The sequence below is a fragment of the Cryptomeria japonica genome, chromosome 5 (genome assembly GCF_030272615.1).
Source record: "Cryptomeria japonica chromosome 5, Sugi_1.0, whole genome shotgun sequence".
Classification (NCBI taxonomy): Eukaryota; Viridiplantae; Streptophyta; class Pinopsida; order Cupressales; family Cupressaceae; genus Cryptomeria; species Cryptomeria japonica.
Genome location: NC_081409.1, coordinates 678,381,928 through 678,403,277, shown reverse-complemented (window position 1 = coordinate 678,403,277; position 21,350 = coordinate 678,381,928). Strand labels below are relative to the sequence as shown.

The following is a 21,350-nucleotide window of genomic DNA, read 5'->3' as shown; positions in this document are numbered from 1 at the left end:
TGTTACTTTAATATTTATTTTATGGGGATGTGTGCAAATCAAAGGGGCACCCAAGGGAGACATAAGTGAATATTTTAATATGTTTTATATTGCACATCTTTTATCCCACAATGCTCAAGTGAGTTGGGTCGACCCTTGGAGAAAGAATAAAAGGAAGCTTTTGTGGCTTCATTCAGCATGTTGAATATGAGAAGAAATTGATGTGTGAGTTGCAGATCCGTTATTGGCATTAGAGGACGTCTATCGTCTCTTGTGACATTCTAGACGTCATTCGCTTGGGGTTTGGCCTTTGGAATCCATTGCTATCAGCTTCATTAACAAGCAGATTGGGTGCATCTCCAGCTACAGGCAGATTTGGTGTTTTGCTCATACCTTCTCCACTTCTTGACCAATGCTTATGCCATTCTGAAGGGATGATTTTATGAAGATATTGGACTGATTGAAGACTAATTAATACTGTAGCAACACTGTAGCGCAGCACTATTCACGTTACTATAGCACGGCACTATTCATGCTACTGTAGCGCAGCACTATTCACGTTACTGTAGCACGCAACTATTCATGTTACTGTAGCAGCAAGATGGGAAGTCATTGCTAGAATATTATGTCAAAAATGCTGGAGTATTTAGTGAGTTGAAAAATCTGCTATGTATTTGATTTTAATAATTCTGGAAATAATATCATTATCAGCAGTAGTTCAATCTTCATGTTGCATATTATTGTAATTTCCTTCTAGTTCATGTTATGTGATTTCAAATCTATGCAAAGACTTAAAAACAAACAAACATTTCATTTCCGAAGCTATAAGGGGATTTAAACATTAAACAGAGAAATAAGGAGTTGGATGCAAACTGTTTGACTAAATTCCTATCAGTAGTTGGTTTAGTTTTTGGGCATTCTAGGGTGTCCATTACATCTGTATTCTTCTCCAGGATATCAATTTCCTTGATTGATGAGGGACTAAGGGGAGGAGAAGGAATGCTAGGTTTTTGCTTCTTCTTCTTCTTTACTTCTTCAATTTTCTTCCCTCTAGCCTTGGTTTCTCCTGGTGTATTCTTCCTTCGCTTTGGAGCTTGACTCTCCTCATCTACATGAATTCTTATGTCATTGCTTGTCCTCTAATCATCTTCAGAAAAGGATTCCTCCTACTTCATCTTATCATACATGAAGATAACACCCATATCAACTAACCATCTACCCATCCTCAGAAGAGACTAAGGACTTCTCTCATCAATTCATTCAAATCTATCACTTCTAGCTCTGACCAATTAGGCAATAGGAAAGTCTTCTTCATCTCATTCTCATATTGTGGATGGGTATGATCCTTGTCATCCAACACCTGATCAGGAATGAGAAAGAGTTCACAGTTTCTCATGAAATCCACGGACATTCTGGACCACATTCTTCTCTTCACTACTTGCTCGTCCATTAGGTTGGCCCAATAATCTTCAATGTCCAGCTTGTGTATGAATCTATCTCCTCTGATCCTTCCAACCTTCTTGTTTAGATCAAACCTTTCTCATTTCTTGTACGTTCCAAGGCGATAAAATGCAAGTTCTTCAATAACCATGCTAGCTACAGCAATGGAATGGCAAACCTCCAATGTCTTTCCTATGGAAATAGGAAATGTCATCCCCTTTCTATGCTTATCCTTCTGGATGGAATCATATTCTAGAAGTTGTCTCACCACCTCCAATAGGATTATTCTGTTTGTAGGATACCAAGGAAGCTTGTAAGGTTCGGATTGAAATCCATGAATCCTAAAGTATATGAAAGTGGGAAACTGTATGTACCACGGATCCATATTGCTCAATCAACTATGTTGCCTCCTTGGACAACCTCTTCTGGATTCTGCCTTGCAAAATCCGTGTAATGTACATGGTGAATGCATCGTTCACCCTCTTATAATCTTCAACTCTATACATATTCAACTAAGGATAACTCGTGTATTGTCCTTGTCCATTCCCGACTTCACCTTTGCATATCAATCCTTTATAAGTAATAAATCATGCAAGTATATACACCAGGTAAGAAGTCATGGCGAATGATTTGGATCTCTCCACATTCCTTAATTGAAAATTCAAATTGTCACTTATGATTTTTGACCAATTGATCATTGCTCCTTTCAAACAATCTTGGATAAAATAGAACATCCATCCATGATATATTGCACCCTGTGACATCCCCATCACTCGGTTAATTAGGAATACCAAGTTGCTATATTCCTCTTTCAAATCTGTGCACATGAGTGTCTTAGGAGCCTTGAAATGATGAGGCCTAGGCTCAATCATCCATTCCTTGTTCACTATAGTCTTGCATGCATCCGCCTTCAATTTGAACTTTGCTTCATATTCATCTTTCGTTCTATCCTTCATGTCCGCATTGCGTGGAATTCCAAACACCTCTGCAATCACATCCTCAGCAAGGTAGGCAAGGTCACACCCTTGGGAGTCTTGATCATTCGAGAGAGAGGATCGTAACATCTTGCGCACTTCAGGATCAACTCGATGCACTGTATGGATTGCAGAAATCTAACGACCTGATAGATGCCACTCTTCATGATATTCGCATAGCTAGGAGAGGGAATTTGGTTTCCATTTCCGAACATCCTTTGCCGCATCTAGTCCATGTTTAGGAAATGCATATTTGTCTCGATAATCTCCTTCCATCTGGATGACATCTTGGATTCTGGATAGAATCGCTCCTGAACTATCTTCTATTGTTCCTTTCGAATCCCAATTCCGGATTTTGACATTGTACCTGTACGAAGCTGGAAGTCAATGACTTAGAAAAATTCATCCTGATAGCTATTTTCAGAATTAGACTAGTTCTGATTTCATCTACATTCTTAACGAATTCTGAAAATAGAAAATAAATTGATAAGAATAGGGTCAAAACCGTCATAAAACCTCTAAAAATCACCATTTTCAGACTTAACTAAGTCTGAAGACATTAGCATACTCATAAATTCATTGAAAATCTAGGTCATAGGAATATACCAAATCTAGAAATGTATTAGGAAAGGTGTGAAAAGTCTGATTTTCACTCAAAAAATGTCTGAAGACATCATTCCGAGCTCTCTAATGGCTGCCAATAAGTCTGAAGACAACCTGCAACACCTAAAATCAGTCACTTAAATCATGTTGCAGCCATCTAGAATGCAAATATTTGATGGAAACAATCTTCCCAAGGTCAAAACAATCATAACTGGGTATGAATATAGGGTTGGTAAAAGGAAAAAGTTCTGAAGACGAGTCCGAAAATGTGTTTTAGACTTGCCAGCACCCTAAACAGTGATATAAACCCAGAAAATGACCCCAAAATGGCATAAAAATGTCTCCCCAATGAAATCGCCCAAATTGGAAGGTGGCTGGAAATGGAGCTAAGTCTGAAGACAGCCTGCAACAATGGTATCTCCAACCTGCAACAACAATAATAACCTCTAGAAATGCACTGAAAACTCCTCCAAACAGCCCTTAGTCAAAATTGCCTTAGGTGGAAAGTTGTTGGTAATTAAATGTCAAGTCTGAATATGTGTTTCCCAATCAATAATGGAAGTCAAGTAAGCTTTAGCAATGGTGGAAATATGCACGTCTGAAGAATGCACAGCCAACACTCATAAATGGTGTCTCCCAAACACATGTATTTTACTCCAAAAATGGTGAAAATCTTTACTCTAACCAAAATCGCCCAGCTTCAGTCATGGCGCCACTTCACCAAAATCGCCTTCCAAACTTGTTGTGGTGGTCTCCCAAAATCGCACCCAGGTCTAATTAGGAAGAAAATAAAACTCAAAGCACAGTTTAGCTCCAATAGTGTCAAATTAACACTACACAAAAAATCCCCCAGCTGGAGAAATTCGCCCAAATCAACCACTTACCTTCCAAACTTCAATCACATCAGCAAGTACAATATTATTTTATTGCTGGTCTCTTCTCTTTAAACTTCCTTTTGCCTTGAGTTTTCACCACACAAGCAATGTGGGATAAAACTTTGCCTTTATACTTGCCTGGGAAAAATCAACTTGCTTCTATAAGATTCTTTTTAATTAATTATTATTGCAAGTCATTTAATAATTGTTTTGGATTTTTAAATAATCATTACTTTATGCAAAAACAATTAAATTTGGGGCTCATTTGTTTAAAATTTTCAAAATTTAATTCAATTTAAACCCCCTGGGGAAAATCGCCCCATATTGGGATAAAATCCCAATAAAAACTTATTTAAATTGTTAAATTATGCTCATAGGGGAAAATCACCCCTCATTGCGATAAAAATCCCAATCAAAATTCCATCAAATTCGCACAAAAGGTCTCCAGGGGAAAAATGCCATCCATCTGGAATGAAAATTCCAACTTCATTTCGTCAATGAGCTCAAAAATTTACCTTAGGGGAAAATCGACCCCTATCTGGATAATTATCCAAACAAAATTACATCAAAAATCCCACTTGGGAAAATTCGCCCTCCATTAGGAATCATCATCCGCACAAAAATTCTTAGAATTTGATCATTAACTGCTCTGGTAGAAAATTGATCTGCATCAAGAACATGAATTTCATCCGCATTAAAGTCATTTGCACTCTTAGGCGGAAAACGTAGGTCATCAGGAGGATTTCCCAACACTTAATCAAATTTTACATTCCTAGTGGAAAATTGTCTTGCATCAAGAATCTAAATGGGGGAAAAAAGAGGTCCATCGGAAATCCAATGGAAATTCTTCTCCCATCATGATTTTCAGTGGGGGAAAATCATGGGTCATCGGAAATGTGGGGGGAAAAGCATCTCCCATCAGGAATTTTGACGTTTAAACCCTCAAAATATGGATTTTCATCGGGAATTTAATATTTTAACCACTCAAATCATCTGAAAACTTCAAATTTTCAATAAAACAAATCGGGATTTAGGCAAATTCACCAAAACTTGAGTGAAGAAAAAGGAAACCTATCAGGATAAAGTGCAAATTCAACTTGAATAACCTCCTACAAGCGAGAAAACAACACCTAAAGGTCCTTGAAACACCAAGGCACTTAAAAAAAAATCACCGACGACGCCATTCAAAACAAGTTTACGCTCAAAAGATTCACTCTTACACAAAATTAGGATCACTTCATAACTAACATCTACGCATTTGATCCTATAACTTCAAAATCCTAAATGACAATTAGGAATGATCAAAATTTTGAGACTCAGGCACTGGAACTCAAAATTGCGAACTATGCTGCCAAAACCCTAAACTAACCAAACGCGCAAAGCAGGAAGAGGGGGTCCTCGTTTGTAATGGGGCGATGTGTGAAAAGGTCACGACAGCTCTGTATGTGTAACAAGTTACCCTTGCAATGTCCAACCTTCGAATCTAGTAATAGTCATGACACTACCTTATTCTAATGCTGGAAACTTCAGTCTTCCCTTGGATTTGATCTAGATTTACCACCCGATAGTGATCTAGGCTTGTTGGTAGTTGTGTCCTCTCTCCCAGAACTGCAAATCAGGATCTTATCCTCTTTAGTTCCCTTTAATGACTGCCAAAGTATGCTATATTCTCACCTATGCTGTTTGATGCAATAGAAAGATGCCCAAATGAATGCTCAGATTTCCTTCTTTATCGGTCATTGCAATGATTGTCACCCAAGTGAAGCTCTGCAGATCTCAATTTGACTGGTATATTTGTCTAGATAAGACTAGTGGTCTCCTGATTCTAAGGCATGACAGGTTTGTTGCAAGTCATTGTAGCTCCTCTAGATGCTGATAAAACCATAGTTTGAGGACTCGTGGGACTTGCCATGACTCGTGAGTCTGTTGGTAGGCCGAGTCGACTTGCCAAGGATTCGTGAGCCGAGTCCAAACGAGTCATAGCACAAGACTCGCAAGTCTGTGCCAAGGACTCGCATGAGTCTTAAGTCGAGACTCACGAGTACGACGAGAAGACTCGCGACGCCCAGAAACACGCCTAGCTACAATTTTAAAGTGGTTTATTTTTCACTCATTTACCATTCTTATTTGCTCAAAAACAAGTTTGTAGGGTTTGTGTTAATTTTAAGGATCAAAATTATATATGGAAGAAGTACAAAATTAAATTTCTCTAATTTTATTAACCTGAAGCAATGTATATCAATATATTGCTTGATATCAATTTGCTAGTCTTTAATTACAACATATAGGAAAATATTCTTTCACAAGTTTTGAGTGAATGTTCACAGCATATGATTTTCGGATGACAGCATATAACTTTCGGATGACTCGGCATAAAACCTACACAGGCCTCACATGTAATCACTACAGGTTATACATTGACTATCGCATATAACAAGAGTGTAATTCCACAAATGATGGGAATATACAATAATATTCTCACGATTGATACAATTGTATACAGAGCAAATTGGATACGCAGAAAGGCCTCCACAGATATTGTGAATATTCGCAATATAAACTTTATCGACAAAACTACTATTACCTAAAGCTCTAGAATTAACAAGTAATATATCCGTCTAGACCATACGAAGGGACATGACTCTAAATGGAGTAACCTATCAAAACAAGGGTGTGGTTAGGATAAGTAAATTCGATCAACACTCCCTCACTAACGTGTTGAATACTAGTTAAATATTGGTTAAGTAAATTAACACTCAATATATTTTCTTGTAGTAGATTTTTGGATAAGATCGTGTGCGAGTTTTTTTAGATCAACGGTTCGGATCACACTCCGTGATCCATCATCAGGATGCATGAGAGCATAAGAAGTAAAAAATATTAATATAATATTTTTAACTTCTTATGCTCTCATGCATCCTGATGATGGATCACGGAGTGTGATCCGAAACATTGATCTAAAAAACAAATTTACTTCTTATGCTCTCATGCATCCTGATGATGGATCATGGAGTGTGATCCAAAACGTTGATCGAAAAAAACTCGCACACCCTTGTTAAGAAATTCTATGGATTGTGGAAATCTTATATCACTACTCTCAATATATATTAACATGTAGGAAATACAAATAGAAAAGAAATCGCAAAGGTGATTCAGCAATAAGTAAGATAATACAAGGTTAAAGATAGAAGTCAGGGGAAAGATATCTCCTGCTACTAAACATCAACAGTTTGAAGGAGAGGAAACAAGATCAAAACAGCAAAAAAGATCTAGATAAGGATTTTTCTTCTCTTTTTTTTTCATTTCTACGTTTTGAAAATCAGAAAAATCTTGAAAACAAGGGGATATGCTGCCAAAAAAAAATTCTACTTCCTTTCCTAACTTATTTCCTTATATTTTTTTCATGTTAAAACAGCAATGACAAGTTCAACTCCACGGGCAACCCCAAAGCCAAGAAGAGAAAAGGACAAAGCCGAGAAACAAAAAGGGGGAGGTCACTTGCACCGAATGTAAGAAATGGATGACTGGTGGAATCAATAGATTAAAATACCACCTTGCACAAATACCTGGACAAGGTGTGGAGATATGTGACAAAACAAACTTCGGAAATTGTTAGATAGATGAAGGCCCTTCTTGATGAGTACGATATGCAAATAGAAGAAAGGCAAAAAACGAAAGAAGCCATAGCAGCTGCAATGAATCCCACATTGTCCACTTCAGGTCCCCTCGGTCGCACTCGCAAAAGCCCAAATTTACGTCAAGCACTTTCATCTTTTGGTGACAATGAGGGTGAGGCTAGTGAGACTCCTGTTAGATCAGACCCTAATTGCTTTGTTCCACACAATGTTCCAGGAGCACAACCTTCACTTAAAGGTACGAGATGGAAAAAAAAGAAGCATGAGCAAGCAAGGATAGCAACAACAGACTTTTGGTATTACAATAATTTACCTTTCAAAGTGGCGAACAATCCGTATTGGGAAGGTTTGGTTAATGCATTTATAGTTGCAGATAAGGTGTTTACGGCCCCAATAGGCAAAGACTTTAGTGGGCCATTGCTAGAGCAAGCCGTCAAAAATAAACAAGTTTTGGTTGATGATCAGAAAAGATATTGGAGGAGAAGAGGATGCAGCATTTTATCGAATGGATGGACAGATGGACGGAATAGCACTCTCCTCAATTTCTTGGTGGCTTCAAATGGTGCAATGGTATTCCTAAAGTCTATTGATGCCTCAAATGAAATAAAAAATGCAGAAACTTTATGTAACCTATTGTATGGGGTGATCCAGGAAGTTGGAGTTGAGAATGTTGTCCAAATTATAACAGACAAAGCAGTTGCATATGTAGCTGCAAGTAGAATGCTTATGGAGAGGCATCCTACAATTACATGGAGTCATTGTGCTACACATTGCTTGGACTTGTTGTTAGACGGCATAGGGAAGATTGGATGGGTGAAAAGGGTCGTTTGAAGATGCAAAAAATGTCACCAAATTCATCTACAATCATACTTGGGTCCTTGCTTTGATGAGGAAACACACAAATGGCAAGGCCCTTGTGTGGCCTGGAGTGACACAGTTTGCAAGCCACTTCCTCACTTTGCAAAGCATTCTTGGTGCCATTCCTCATCTTAAGCAAATGTTTGTGTCTAATGCTTGGTTGGAGTCTACATACTCCAAAAGAGCTGAAGCGGAGAAGATTGTAAGCATTGTTTTTTATGAAGGGTTCATCAAAAGTGGAGAGGAGTTGATTGGGGTAAGTAACAAACACAAACATAAAATTTATACAAGATAATCTATTTGCTGTTTTTTTAGGGGTTAATTTTGTACTAATTTAAAATTTGTTTTCTTTTTTTTAGGTGATAGAACCTTTGATAAGGGTTCTTCGTATGGTGGATGGAGAGGACATGCCAATGGGTTTCATTTATGAGGCCATGAATAGGGCCAAAGAGGCCATTTCACATTACTATGGCAGAAATACAAGAAAATGTGAAGGCGCATCATTGATCGTTAGTGGACAAACGAACTCCACCAACCGATACATGCCTTCGCCTACTCTTGAACCCGAAATTCTACTTCTTTGATGCTTTTAGGGCTGATGAGGAGGTCATGGAAAGTGTTGTTGCATGCATTGATAAGATGGCACCTGATCATGAGTTGAGAGACAAGATTCTTGGTGAGTTGGAAGTGAGATTTGACATTTGCTATATCTTTATTTATGAATTTGGAAATGTTCATTGTTGAGTTTGACTATCTATTTATGAATTTGGAAATGTTCGTTGTTCAACATCTACAAGAGTGCAGAGGGGAGACTCTTCTCTTCACAACAACCAATTGATAGGAGAGGAAAACAACCAGGTAAAAAAATTAGTTCAATACTACAAGAAAAAAACTTGAAACTTGATTGTTACATTTTTTTCTCAATTCTAATATTTCTAATTGTTTTTTTGTAGATTTATGGTGGGAGAATTATGGTGTTGGCATGCCCAATCTTCAAAAGATAGACATCTGTGTTTTGTCCCAGCCATGTAGTGCTTCTGGGTGTGAACGGAATTGGAGTTTATTTGAGAGCATTCACAAAAAGAAGAGAAATAGGTAACACAAAAGCGCCTCAATGATCTTGTCTTCGTTTGGTACAGCCTTCACCTTCACACTAGAAAGGTGGAGGGTGTTTCACCTGAGGCCATTGACTTGGACGAAATTGATCCATATGGTGATTGGGCCATCAATGAACAAAATGATGGTGATGATGTCTTCCTTACCGAAGAAGACCTTGCAGAAATAGAGAGAGGACCAGCTCAAGAAGCAAAAGTAGCAGGATTGGATGACATGGAGGAGGATGAAGATGAGGACTTTGATTTTAAAGAAGAATCATCTCACCATTTAGATACCTCAACACCTACTGCTACTACTACTAGCTTGAGACCTGAAAAATTGAGCTATATTAGGAGAGCAAAGAGAAAGATGTAGTCCTTTCTTTAGTATGTTGCTTCCACATTTTAACATATCCTTATATGTAATTTTGTAAACATTTATAAACTTATGCTACTTTTATACATTTTAAACTTTGAAACTATGAGTATGAATGATGAAATTTCAAGTATTGAGTGTTTGGAGATCATATGATATGTGTAATGTTTCAATTATGGCTCTTATGTTCTCTAAATGCACTAATTTCTTTTTGTTTTTTTTTTGTTAAACTATAGTTGTTGTTTTTGCCGAGTCCGTGGCAAGTCCGAGTCCTCAAACTTTGGATAAAACCCTTCATTTTGGAAATTTTACTGTGATAGAAGGACCTGCACTAGCAATACTAAAAACGAATCAGATCTAATAACTCAAATTTGATCTACAAACAATGAATCTAGGTGGAGAGTTCGTCCTCACCTAAACAATGTTGTGGCAAAGGTTTTTATCCCTGATTCCCTATTGAGCCAAGAATAATGGTGTAACATTCCAAATTCTCATAAAGTACTCGAAATGAACCTCCAAACTAACTTGTATACCTATTTGTGGATGAAAAAAAAAAGAACAGGTGGGCCCAAGAGGAAGAACAAACCAAGGTGGGCCAAAACACCAAAACAAAGTTTATTATTAGTAAAATAATTATTATTATTATTCTATTATTATTTCAATGTTTACAAACACTTTTTATTATAAAAATAATCTATTTTATGCTTCCTTGGCTGAGGGAACGTAACACCAATTCTTGCTTTGTTCATTCTAGTATTATTTGTTGTCCTCTAAGTAATACTTTGTTGATGAATTAACAAATGGAATATTCATTGTAGTTTACTATAATGTCCCATTTTTAGCAGTCATCAGGTGTTTTGTCGTTAGCCCATCTTGCCATGGTCTTGAGGACTAACCAAGACTTTACAGGGATCAGTGAAGGATTAGGCCTAGGCGATTTCAGTTTCAGGCCAATAGGAGGTGTTTTGACAAGATTTCCAGATACTTGCTATTTATAGTAAGTCAATTGTGGCTCAGTGACTAGTAAGATTTGAAGCATTTTTGGATGTCAGTATTTTGGTGCATTTAATTCTTCATCAAGATTGCTAATTTTATGAGCCACTAATTAATTGAGCAATTAAACTAAAAGTTCCTAAAGTTAAATTTAAATATTTAACTTTAGTGACTAATTAATGCTGGGACTAATGTTTAAAGGAAAAAATTAAAAGTTCCCTTTCATTTTGGAGACATAAGGGATATTATTATTTTATTACAACTTTCTTTCATCCCACATTCATGGTGCTTTGGTATTTGTGCCCAAATCGAGTTATAAATGAGAGCATTTAATGCTGACTGGGTATCTTGGAATTTGTGCTTCTTGGGATTTGTGTTTCTGGAGTCGATTTTGGAAATTTGCTGGCTTTTGAGGACGAAATCCCTCATTAGTAACATTTTCTACACCTGTGCAATACCAGGCCTGGGAAATTTCAAACAAATTGTAGAGATTGTGAATCATGGCAGGGAATTTAGTATTTGCAGGTTGAAGTTTGACCAAGGAGGAGTCGTAGTGTTTGGTTAAGTGGTAAGAGTATTCTTTGTCAGCAGAAAGGCATTGCAAATCACAGTCGAAATCCATTATTGTCTATTTTGGCATTGAATACTCAGTTGGAGGGAATCGCAGGGGGTTAATTAGTGACTGGCGATACTCCTATCTTCGCATTGGAAGTAATAAGACTGGAGAAAGTTGGCGGCAGGGAGAGTTGCAGCTGGGACGTAGCAGCTATACACAACAAGCGACGCAGCCATTAATAACGTTCACACATTCTATCTTGTCGCAGAGTCTGGGCATGTAGCTGGACACATAACCTTTACAGCTGGGACGTAGCATTCCATACAGCACGGTCGTGGTCATTAGAACCAACTACATACTCCCCATAGTCACAGGTTTTTGGCACAATGCTGGCTGCTTAACTCAGGACCTGCCACGAATTTAGAGATAAGCTATTCATGGTGCTGGAAAAGTTAGTACGGCCGTTGCAGCGGGGTTTGAGGATGCCCAGCAGTGAGCTCGGCAATTTACAGTCACAGTGCTGGACGGGGGAGTCTTGGTGGTGCTGGACGCAACTCACAGCAAATTCATTGTCTCAGCAAATGCACCGACAACCAAATTCCTTAATGATAATGTTTTGTTGGGCTTAGACCATGCATGTTGAATGCCAAAGTTCGATTGTTCTCTGCATTATTTCAAACAATAAATCTGAGTAGCATGTGACCATTAATGGAATAAAAAGTTTGAATAACTGTTACAAATGAATACATTTAATGTGTGATGACCAATTGTTTGTTGAAATTACTTTAAGTTTGGCATATTGTTTCTTGTGAGCTATATTGTGTTCTTTCAAGACATCTTAAAAAACATACAAAACACACCAGGTTCAACTAAACCACAGGGTCACGCAAGAAAAACATCAGGCAACTTGATTTTTTTCAGAATAGGACAGTCTATTATATTTACAGATGATTGTCCCAAAACTTTATCACTTCTGAATGTTGTATAAATGTATTTTAAGGACTACCTTATGAAAATAGCAATTAGCAAAATGTAGGATTAAACATTTTCAAAAGTCTATAAGGATATTATGCTTGTCTTGAAAGAAAGGAAAAAAGGGAGCATATGATTCAAATTTTGGCTGCTACTAGATGTAACCAAGAGAGGCTATGAATCTTCATGGGAAGATATTAAGTGGAACCACAAGAATCATTCCCTTCGAGAAAATCAATGTTGATCAAGTTCTTCCATGTTCATGTACTTTATCATCAGATCACACAGACATTTGGTGACAAAAATGTTGCAAAATTTGGTTGTCGTTTATTTTGTGGTGCAAGGTAAGGTGGCATACCTGTCATAAATTGAGTTCATCCTCCCTCTCTTGTTAAGTCTCCATAGTTTTTGGAGATCAAAAGGCTCCATTATGAGAAAATGTGATCCATAAAAGGATCTAAATATACTTCATGACAATGCTTTGAAGAAGTTTCAAAACAGGGGACAAGCATTTGAAAGTGGTTTGAAATATTTGTGAGGAAAAAGAATACAAAAGTGGAAGGGGGCCCATAATTCTCAGAGATGAGATTAGTAGAATGTAAAGATAAACATCAGAAAATAATCCTTGTTAACAGGAAATATGCTTTGTGCCCTTCCCTTCTTAACACGAAATGTGCTTAGCGCACTTCCATCCTTAACAGGAAATGTGCTTAGTGCAGTTCCATCCTACTTGATAATCCAAGAATACCTTTTCAAAAAGCAGCAAGCCATTTGTTTCTGCATGATAGGCTAACTAAAGTAAACATATGTGATCTATGAAAAATACAGATAGAAGTATTTTGCAAGCTGAATAAATGCCACTGGTGTGTTTACCTGAAGCACAGGTATTCCCATGAGTGTTAGAAGTAATTTGCAATCCTCATTCTGTTTTTTGGTAACCTGCCCACAAAAAATCTCTAGTAAAAATTACATATATGGAGTCACTTCAAGAGTTAATATTCCAGAGGCAATATTTTCTAACATTAAAATCTGAACAAATTCATAATTAAGAAGAAATGCTACAAACAAGCTGAAAACCCAACTACCAAGCTTCTAATTTATTTCTCTCTCCAAAGCTCGTCGGTCACTTTGGTCAAATTTTTTCCTCATGATAAATTCCAGACAGTGAGCATCAATTGTTTGGATTTTGACGTTGAAAAATTAGGGGGTTAAGAACTCCATTGTTCTTATGTTCATATCTCAAAACAATGTTAAACATGTTGCAAGCCGAAATTGTGAATTTAGGACTCAAAGGAACTTGAGGAACAAGAACTTGAGGGAAAGGCATGCCAGTGTGAGAAACCTCAAAAGTTCAAAATTGAGATTTGAGGGAACTTGGGGAACGAGGACTTGAGGAAAAGGCATGCCAACCTGAGGAAGCAGAAAAGTCCAAAATCAAGACTCGAAGAAATCATGGAACGAGGACTTGAAGGAAAGACGTGTTGAGAAGGGAAATCCCAAAATCCCAAGATGCAGGGAACCTAGGATTCGGGGACTGAGGAAAGATATCCTAGGAAGGGGAATCCCCAAAGTCTAACCCAAACCTAGATACTAACCCAAAAACCCTCATAATTGAATTTTTTTAACATTTAGGCTCATCACAAAGCAATTAAGGGAGGCAAAGCACCATAATACGCACAAATTGACCAAGGGGACTATTGAAGACAGTCTCTAATTGAATATCACTGATGGGAAAAGAAGGGCCAAGGCACCAAAGAGGACACAAGACTAAGAAAAAATTTCGTTTTCGAGCATGTGCCTATACTCCCATTGTTGTCCTCCTTTCCCAAGTCTTCCCATTTCCATCCACTGCTATAAAAATTATTTATGCTTAATTCTTCATGCTTATTGGTTATTTGATGGAGTCAAATAAGAAAATGATACGAAAATCAAGTTGAATTGAGCTTTAAACTATAACTTTTAATTTTTTAAGTTTTCCAAGCTACCATCATGAGTTGCCTCAAGTTGTTTTTGTCAAACGTGGTTTATTAATTTATGAAGTTTTTGCCTATTACTTACACTAACTATATTTTCAGTTAGTAGACTTAAATTTATTTAAATATAATGTTATTGAGCCTGGCATATTTTATCTTAATCTAGGCTAGGATTTTTAGGTTTCAACTTTTTCAGTGTTCTCTATTTTTTTAATCGTCTTTCTATAAAATTATTTTATTATCAATTCGTAGACTGAGAGAATTGAGTCCCTCATCATTAAATTAACTATCAAATGAAATTTATATCCAAAAATTTCACGAGCTTTCCTCAACCAAGCTTCAAAGATATCCAAGCAATCTAATTGAGGAAGAGAAATTGCTCAAATGGGGGCTGCCACCCTTGACTAACATCAACCTACAAAAAACCCTACAACTGTTGTTACTCAGCTTGAGAATGGAGAGTCGTCTTGCATTGGTCCCTAACTTTTTCTTTGAAGAAGATTGCTTATTTGGAGCCATATCATAGTGCACTTCAAATGGCATTCTTAAGCCTTATCTGCTCTGAATTCCACAAATGTAACTATTTTCATTTTATTTGATAAGGTCAAAGGGGATATTTTTGCATTAATGAAGGCTTGCAGGCCTGTCAGGAGATATTTTGGGGCCATTTATGATGCATTTAAGAGCTTTTATGGTAGCAGCATGGGCTGGCTTGACTTTTGCTCAAGTGTGTTCCCTTTCAGACCTGTTTTAGGTCTTCAAAAGTGGGTTTTATGTTTCTGCTCGCCCAAGAGGAGGTGAATTATTTTATTCATTATCTGCTTTTTGGAAAGCATATATACTGCAGGACTTCATTATTTCAAGGGTTCTTACCTTTTGCTTCTTTCAGACTGTAATTTTCTGAGTTCTCTCTGCAGAAAGGAAGGAGTTTGTAACTCATTTTCGGAGAGTTTGACAACATTGTAACACCTTTTTGACAGTAATACAATATTTTGCCTCCTCAGATTTCTTGTATTTGTGTGCTTGATGTTAATGCAATTTCAAGTGATGTCTTTTATCCTTGTGATTGTGTTGCTGTTAGCACCTTGATGCAAGAGTTTTTCTAATTATTTGCAGGTCATAGGTTGTGTCAGTTGTAAGAGTAACCTCAGGTTGTGAGAAAACATCTTTTCTCCTGCTGAGATTATTATTTTCACAGCCTTCTTATGAAGTGTTGATGCAGAGGTTATGAATTTTCTGAGTTGTGCAAGGTTTCTTTTATTACTAGTTATTTTCGTGTGTTAATCAGTTTGTCCAGGTTTTCAGGTAATCATTTTGGTGTATCACCTTAGGGTTAAATTTTAGTTTTATATGTCCTCCTCTTCACTCTTTTCTCTGGAGAAATCGTTAGTTTAGGTGAAGAATTTGAAAAGAACCAGCTTACTCTGGAGCTCTACTTCAGTTTTAGGTTACCCACGACCTTGAAGTGTTCCCACGTTTCAATAGGCAGTTGTAGTTCATAGCTTTAGTAAGGGTGCAGGCTTTATTGATAACAATTTTTGGCATGCCCGGCGGGACTGTGAACTGTTTCTCAATCCATTTTTATACTTTTGATACTGCTGGTCGGTGTGTACAGCAGAAGTTTCAGCCTTTAGGAGGTATTTTATTTACACACCTGGCGACTCTGAGAGGATTATTTGCTGGTTTTAAGCAAACAAGGTGCTAATATGTTTTATAACCCATCATATCATGAAGAGGTTGCTTCTACCTCTGATGGAGGAGGTTATCAACAGGTTTCATATGCCTACCTCCCTCCCACCCCTGCTCAATCCTTTTGGCAGCCCCCAATTAGCCATTTTGTTCCAAGCCATCATGGTGTTTCTCATGATCAGCCCCAGCATGTTGAAAGTATAAGCATAAAAGACATACTGTCAAGTTTTCAAGAGCAGTGGGCAGCCATTGATGATGAGCAAGAGTATAACATGCAGCAAGGGGAACTTGCCTATCAAGGTTATATTTGCCAGCGGGAGGTAGAGGCTCAAAGGTATGAGCAAGAGATGCTTGCTAAACAAGTTGCAGTCAAAGAAGAACAAATGAAGGACTTGTTTGCACAAGTACAAAGGTATGAGACCCAATCAGCCCCTTTCACTTGTTGGTGTTGGAAATAAGCCACACCCGGACCGACAATGGACTGGTCCAAGAGGGGCTAGTAGCTCAGTGGTAGAGCACTCCAGCAGCGTATGGAAGGTACTAGGTTCAAGTCCTAGCTTGTCCATGTCTCAACATGGTATTAGAGCCAGGTCCAGGCTCGGAGCCCCAAGCACATGAGAGGTGTGGCTTAAGGGGGGGTGTTGGTGTTGGAAATAAGCCACACCTGGACCGACGATGGACTGGTCCAAGAGGGGCCAGTAGCTCAGTGGTAGAGCACTCCAGCAGCGTATGGAAGGTCCTAGGTTCGAGTCCTAGCTAGTCCATGTCTCAACATCACTCCTAGTTTCAATTCAACTCTTCCTTTAACAATGAGTCATCCTTTGAACAAAGAGGTTTCCAAGCCCAAAATTCCCAGTTTTAAACCAAAAAAGCCTTTTGAATCCCCAAAAAAGCCCCCTTGTGTCAAGGTTCCAAGTTTTAGGAACCCTTTACCTATGCATAAATCTGGGTGGGCACAGCCTGAGCTTGATATTCCTCAAGATCAGCCACTTGAAGAGCCTTATCTCCTCAAAGAATTATCTCAGGAGACTCCCCAAGTTTCCCTACCTCATGAATTTGATTGTCCTATTGTTTGTCAAGATAAAGCACTCAATTTAGAGGATGCTAGGAGTATAAATTTACTGCATGTGGCTATGGGGCAGTATCGGCTTGAACAAGAAAAGATTTCTAAGGATAAACCCTTGAATATTCTAACTGAGCTCCCTTGTTTCATTGAGGTTGATAAAAATGTTGTAGTTTTTATCTCAGAAGATCAACCAAAGCAGCTTGATGGGGAGTTAGAGCAGGCTAATAAGGAAGAATGTCCTTCAATCTGGTGTAAAGAGCTACATTCTTCTGTTAAAAATACCGAAGAAAGTATGATTTTGCTCTCATCAACAGTGATCTTTGAAGATCAGAGTGATAAAACTCATCTCGATTCAGTACAGATTTTTGAGTCAGATGAGAACAGTTTCTCAAGCATCATAGAGGACTTTTGCTCTAATATTGACGATAACTTGATGCCATGTGAACCAGCAGCAGAATCAGGTTTATTGCAGCTATGTGATGAGCTCGATCAGCTAGAGCAGCAAGGTAACAATCAACAAGAGAAAAAATTAGACATGAAGCAACAGGAGGAACATGGTCTTAATGAAGACGAGTTTATTTTCTCAAGTAAAGAAGCTTCTCATGAAGTTGATTTGGAAGATCTCAGCTGGTTGGAGGAGCTTCCTTTCTGCTGTACAGAAGAGCATGAAGCTGATATGTTGTTTGAAGATTGGTTCAAGGAGGCTATCTCATTGTTTGAACATTTGCCTTCTTTCGTTGAAGGAGAAAATCTTGATTTGGAGTGTACCTCCTTGGATAGTAATGGGGATGTTGAGAATGAACTAGTTGTCTCTAGGAACCTACCAAGGGTTGATAGCTTTGATGAGCTATTAGCTACCCTAGTGGGAGAAGATGGTCCTTTGACTTTGAAGGAGGAATCAGCATGGCAAGTTATCATGTAAGGTGAAATATCTTTGAAAGAAGAAAATGAAGCAACCAGTCCAAAGCTTTCTAGGGGCTGTCCTATAAGGCACTTATCCAGTTTGGAGGCCACTGAGGTCCTAGAGGTCATGCTTGCGCCCAAGCATGAGGATGCAATTAAAGAAGAAGCTGATTTTGGAGTTGGAGCTGAAAGTGATCAACTTCAGCTCACTTGTCCAGTCCAGGACAGCGTCCAGTCCAAGACAGCAGTGGACATGATTGAAATCAAGGTGTAAGTGAGCTTTTTTGCCTCTTTCAGGAAGCATTGGAACAATTTATTGAATATCTACATGTGTTTCATGCTCTTTCGGCAATACATAGTCATGTAATCAATCAGTTGTTGATTAGAAAGGGGTGTTATTTTGCAAAGCCAGTCAATGGTTTTGTTTAACTAGCTTCTTTGCTTGGGGTAGCTTAGGTGTTTTTGTTTTAATAAGTGTTGTTGCACACTAGATTAGTTGCAGTTTTATTTTCTCTAAGTGCTTTGTGCACAGGTTACTTAGTTGTTTTTGGTTTTGGTTTTGCGGAAGCTCTGAAGCTGTTGTAAGGTGCTACAATTGTATGAGGTAGACACCCATCATATGGAACAGTGAATACACGATTTCACTGCCACACATCATACATATCTGCCTCATAGAACTAGGACAACTCACAACAATTTTCTAAAGAGGTGTTATTAACAGAGGTTTCAGTCTAAATCTGAGTTTCAGTAGTGCAAATGAATGTGTTCCAAAGGAAGTGTTTTGTTGTTGCCATATCCTAATCTATCAATTACACATGTAGAATTCATGACAGTAAGGTGTCAAGACCATTGCCATAAACCACACACCTGTACTCAATAGGTTAGGACAAGTTTTGAGAGGAAAAGAGAGAGTTTTGCAGTGTTGTGATGTGTTTTTCCAGTTTTCACAAAAGTTACAAGCGACTCTATGCCCAATGAATAGTCTAAGGCAGCTAGTCTTGATGTTTAGCAGGCTAACATATAGCAGAAATCGCCAAAAATGTTACCAGATTTTCACCTACGTGCTCAATCAGGTAGAGCCACTAAGTTTTGAGTAGGTGGTATTTCATAGCCTCTCTATGTTGCATTCAATTGCAAAGGAAATAGCCTCAAAAGATTGCAAAAATGTAAAGATTGCAAAGTGAAAATCATTTTCATTGATATAAATGTACGAAGCATAGAAAGATTATTCAAGTCTTTTTGAAGAAATGTAACCTTTATTTAAATGATAGAATGCATGTCTCACATAAGGAGCCGTGAGACTGACTATATACATCTGATACGGATAAGAAGGAGCATAAACATGAATGAATAAATGTAAATTAAGCATATTAAGAGATGACCAATCATTGCCTGAATGACTGGTACTGTTGGAGTCATCCACGTTTCCTCGCTTTGCCTTGTCGCCTTGTCCTCCAACATCCCAGCCCTTAAGTGTTTTTCCAGATCCTGTATGGAGTAAAAAAATGAATTAGAACATGTTGTTCTAGGCAATGCCTGATTACAATCAGAACATGTACATCCATCCATGCACGCATATATAATCCCTATATGCATCAGATGCATATAATCAGCATCACAAAAGAATCTCAAAGAAGGAAATATCAGATCAAAGGAATATCATAGGCATATAATTTCTAACATGTTTGCCTCATGTGCAGAGCTATAGATCTAATTATGTTCATTTTCAGCATGTGGGTTAAAATGTGTCTCCCACAAGGGTTGAGCCCGGCATGCTAGGTTACAGGTATGCCTTTTAAGTTTACAATAAATGTATTCACGAGGACAGTTGCATGACATTTCAGACTACAATCCTTATAGAGATGAATGTTATGATAATCAAGAGGTTGATTAAAAGGCTTTTGCAGTTAGCACTGTTACAATGCCATCAAAAAAAGGCATATAGTCCCTAACAAAAGTACAAACACAGTCATAATAGCATATAAGAGCCAAAGTTTTTGCCAGTGATCAATGATCAGCTACAAGGGCAGTTGTAACAGTGATAGAACTATGATAAAGGATCAAAGCATAAACATTCAAGGAGCTTTCTATCATGCCAAAGGTACAGCTACATGTCACTGTCAAAGATATAGCAGTATAGGCCTAAAGGAGCAGACTTTTGTTTTACCTTGCCTCATTAGTCATAGAGGTTAGTACAAATTGAACAAAAGGAGCAGTATCACGCATGAAATTAAAGCTACAACAGTCATGCCAAGCTATCACCACAATATCACTCATTCAAGGAGGATGACTGTCAAAAAGGTGACTGCAGCAGCAAGTTATCGTGCAAGGGGCAGAGATTCAAAGTCTCCAGTATTCAAGGGCAGCCAGTTTGCAAACATAGGTGACAAAGATCTAGTCAAGATTCATGATGACAGAAGTGCGGATAGTTAGGATAATTCACAAAATATCAATGAAGATCATAATGAGAGGAGTACAAGTTGCAGACCCAATAGGTCATAGCAGTAAGTGCAGTAACACAATCACTATATGACTGTCCAAACAATAAGTGATCTCCTAAGACAATGCACCTAGTCCAAAATAGCAGTTTGTCGAGAAGCATTGACGGTGAGTGCAAAGCATTGATGGAAATGCGCAGAAAGTAGTCAAAGCAAGGTCAATATGCAGAGAATTAGTCACAAATTTTGGGACAATCATATCACTCGGTGGATTTTGTCACTATCATTGGCAGCCCTAGTCTTCTTGAACAGTACCGAAAAGAATCAGACATAACAGAGCAGTAATATTTATCAGTGATATTAGATGACAATGATAAGCATAAATATATCACAGCAGTCAAAACCTCAAAAAAAAAACCAGTCGTGACAGCATTCATAGCAGTCAAACGGGAGCCATAGCAGTGACAGCAGACTCAGAAATTGCAGAATAAAATCACTCATACAGTCCAAAACGGTGTTCAATAGAGCAGCAAAGGCAAAGAGCAGGAATATTGTTCTTATCAAGCACTTTTATTTATCATGACCAAGGCCTTCTTTTAGGCAGAGAGAGTGGAAAGAGAAGCATCAAATACGAATTATAATGAACCCTTCTCTTAATAAAACTCAGAAAAAGAAGCACACAGCAAAAAACAAAGCCAATGGACAGTCTTTTTCCAATGAAATATGCTCAGAAGATAGAGTTATTTGGTATAAATAACGTGCACCTAAGGTCGCCATTAATGGCGGAAGTCACCAGAAAATGGTTCCTAGAAATGGCAGCATGGCGGCTAGTAAAAGTGAGCACGCAGGGGTCATCAAAATGTGAAAGGAGTCCGCTAAAAGCCTTGCGAAAACCCTTGGTGGCGCCCAGCACAAGAGAGGCCAGC

General features: G+C 38.0%; 1 protein-coding gene across 7 annotated transcripts in view; it reads right to left on the bottom strand.

Annotated features, from left to right (window-relative positions):
- Nucleotides 1–21,350, bottom strand: part of LOC131029254 (flap endonuclease 1-B) — a 235,231-nt gene that overhangs the window by 178,532 nt on the left and 35,349 nt on the right. For all 7 annotated transcript variants that reach the window (XM_057959668.2, XM_057959669.2, XM_057959671.2 and 4 more), the window contains 2 exons: nucleotides 19,379–19,474; nucleotides 13,229–13,294 (listed from right to left, as the gene is read on the bottom strand). In XM_057959668.2, the coding sequence (XP_057815651.1) occupies nucleotides 13,229–13,294; nucleotides 19,379–19,474 (162 nt within the window). The remainder of the gene's footprint in view (nucleotides 1–13,228; nucleotides 13,295–19,378; nucleotides 19,475–21,350) is intronic.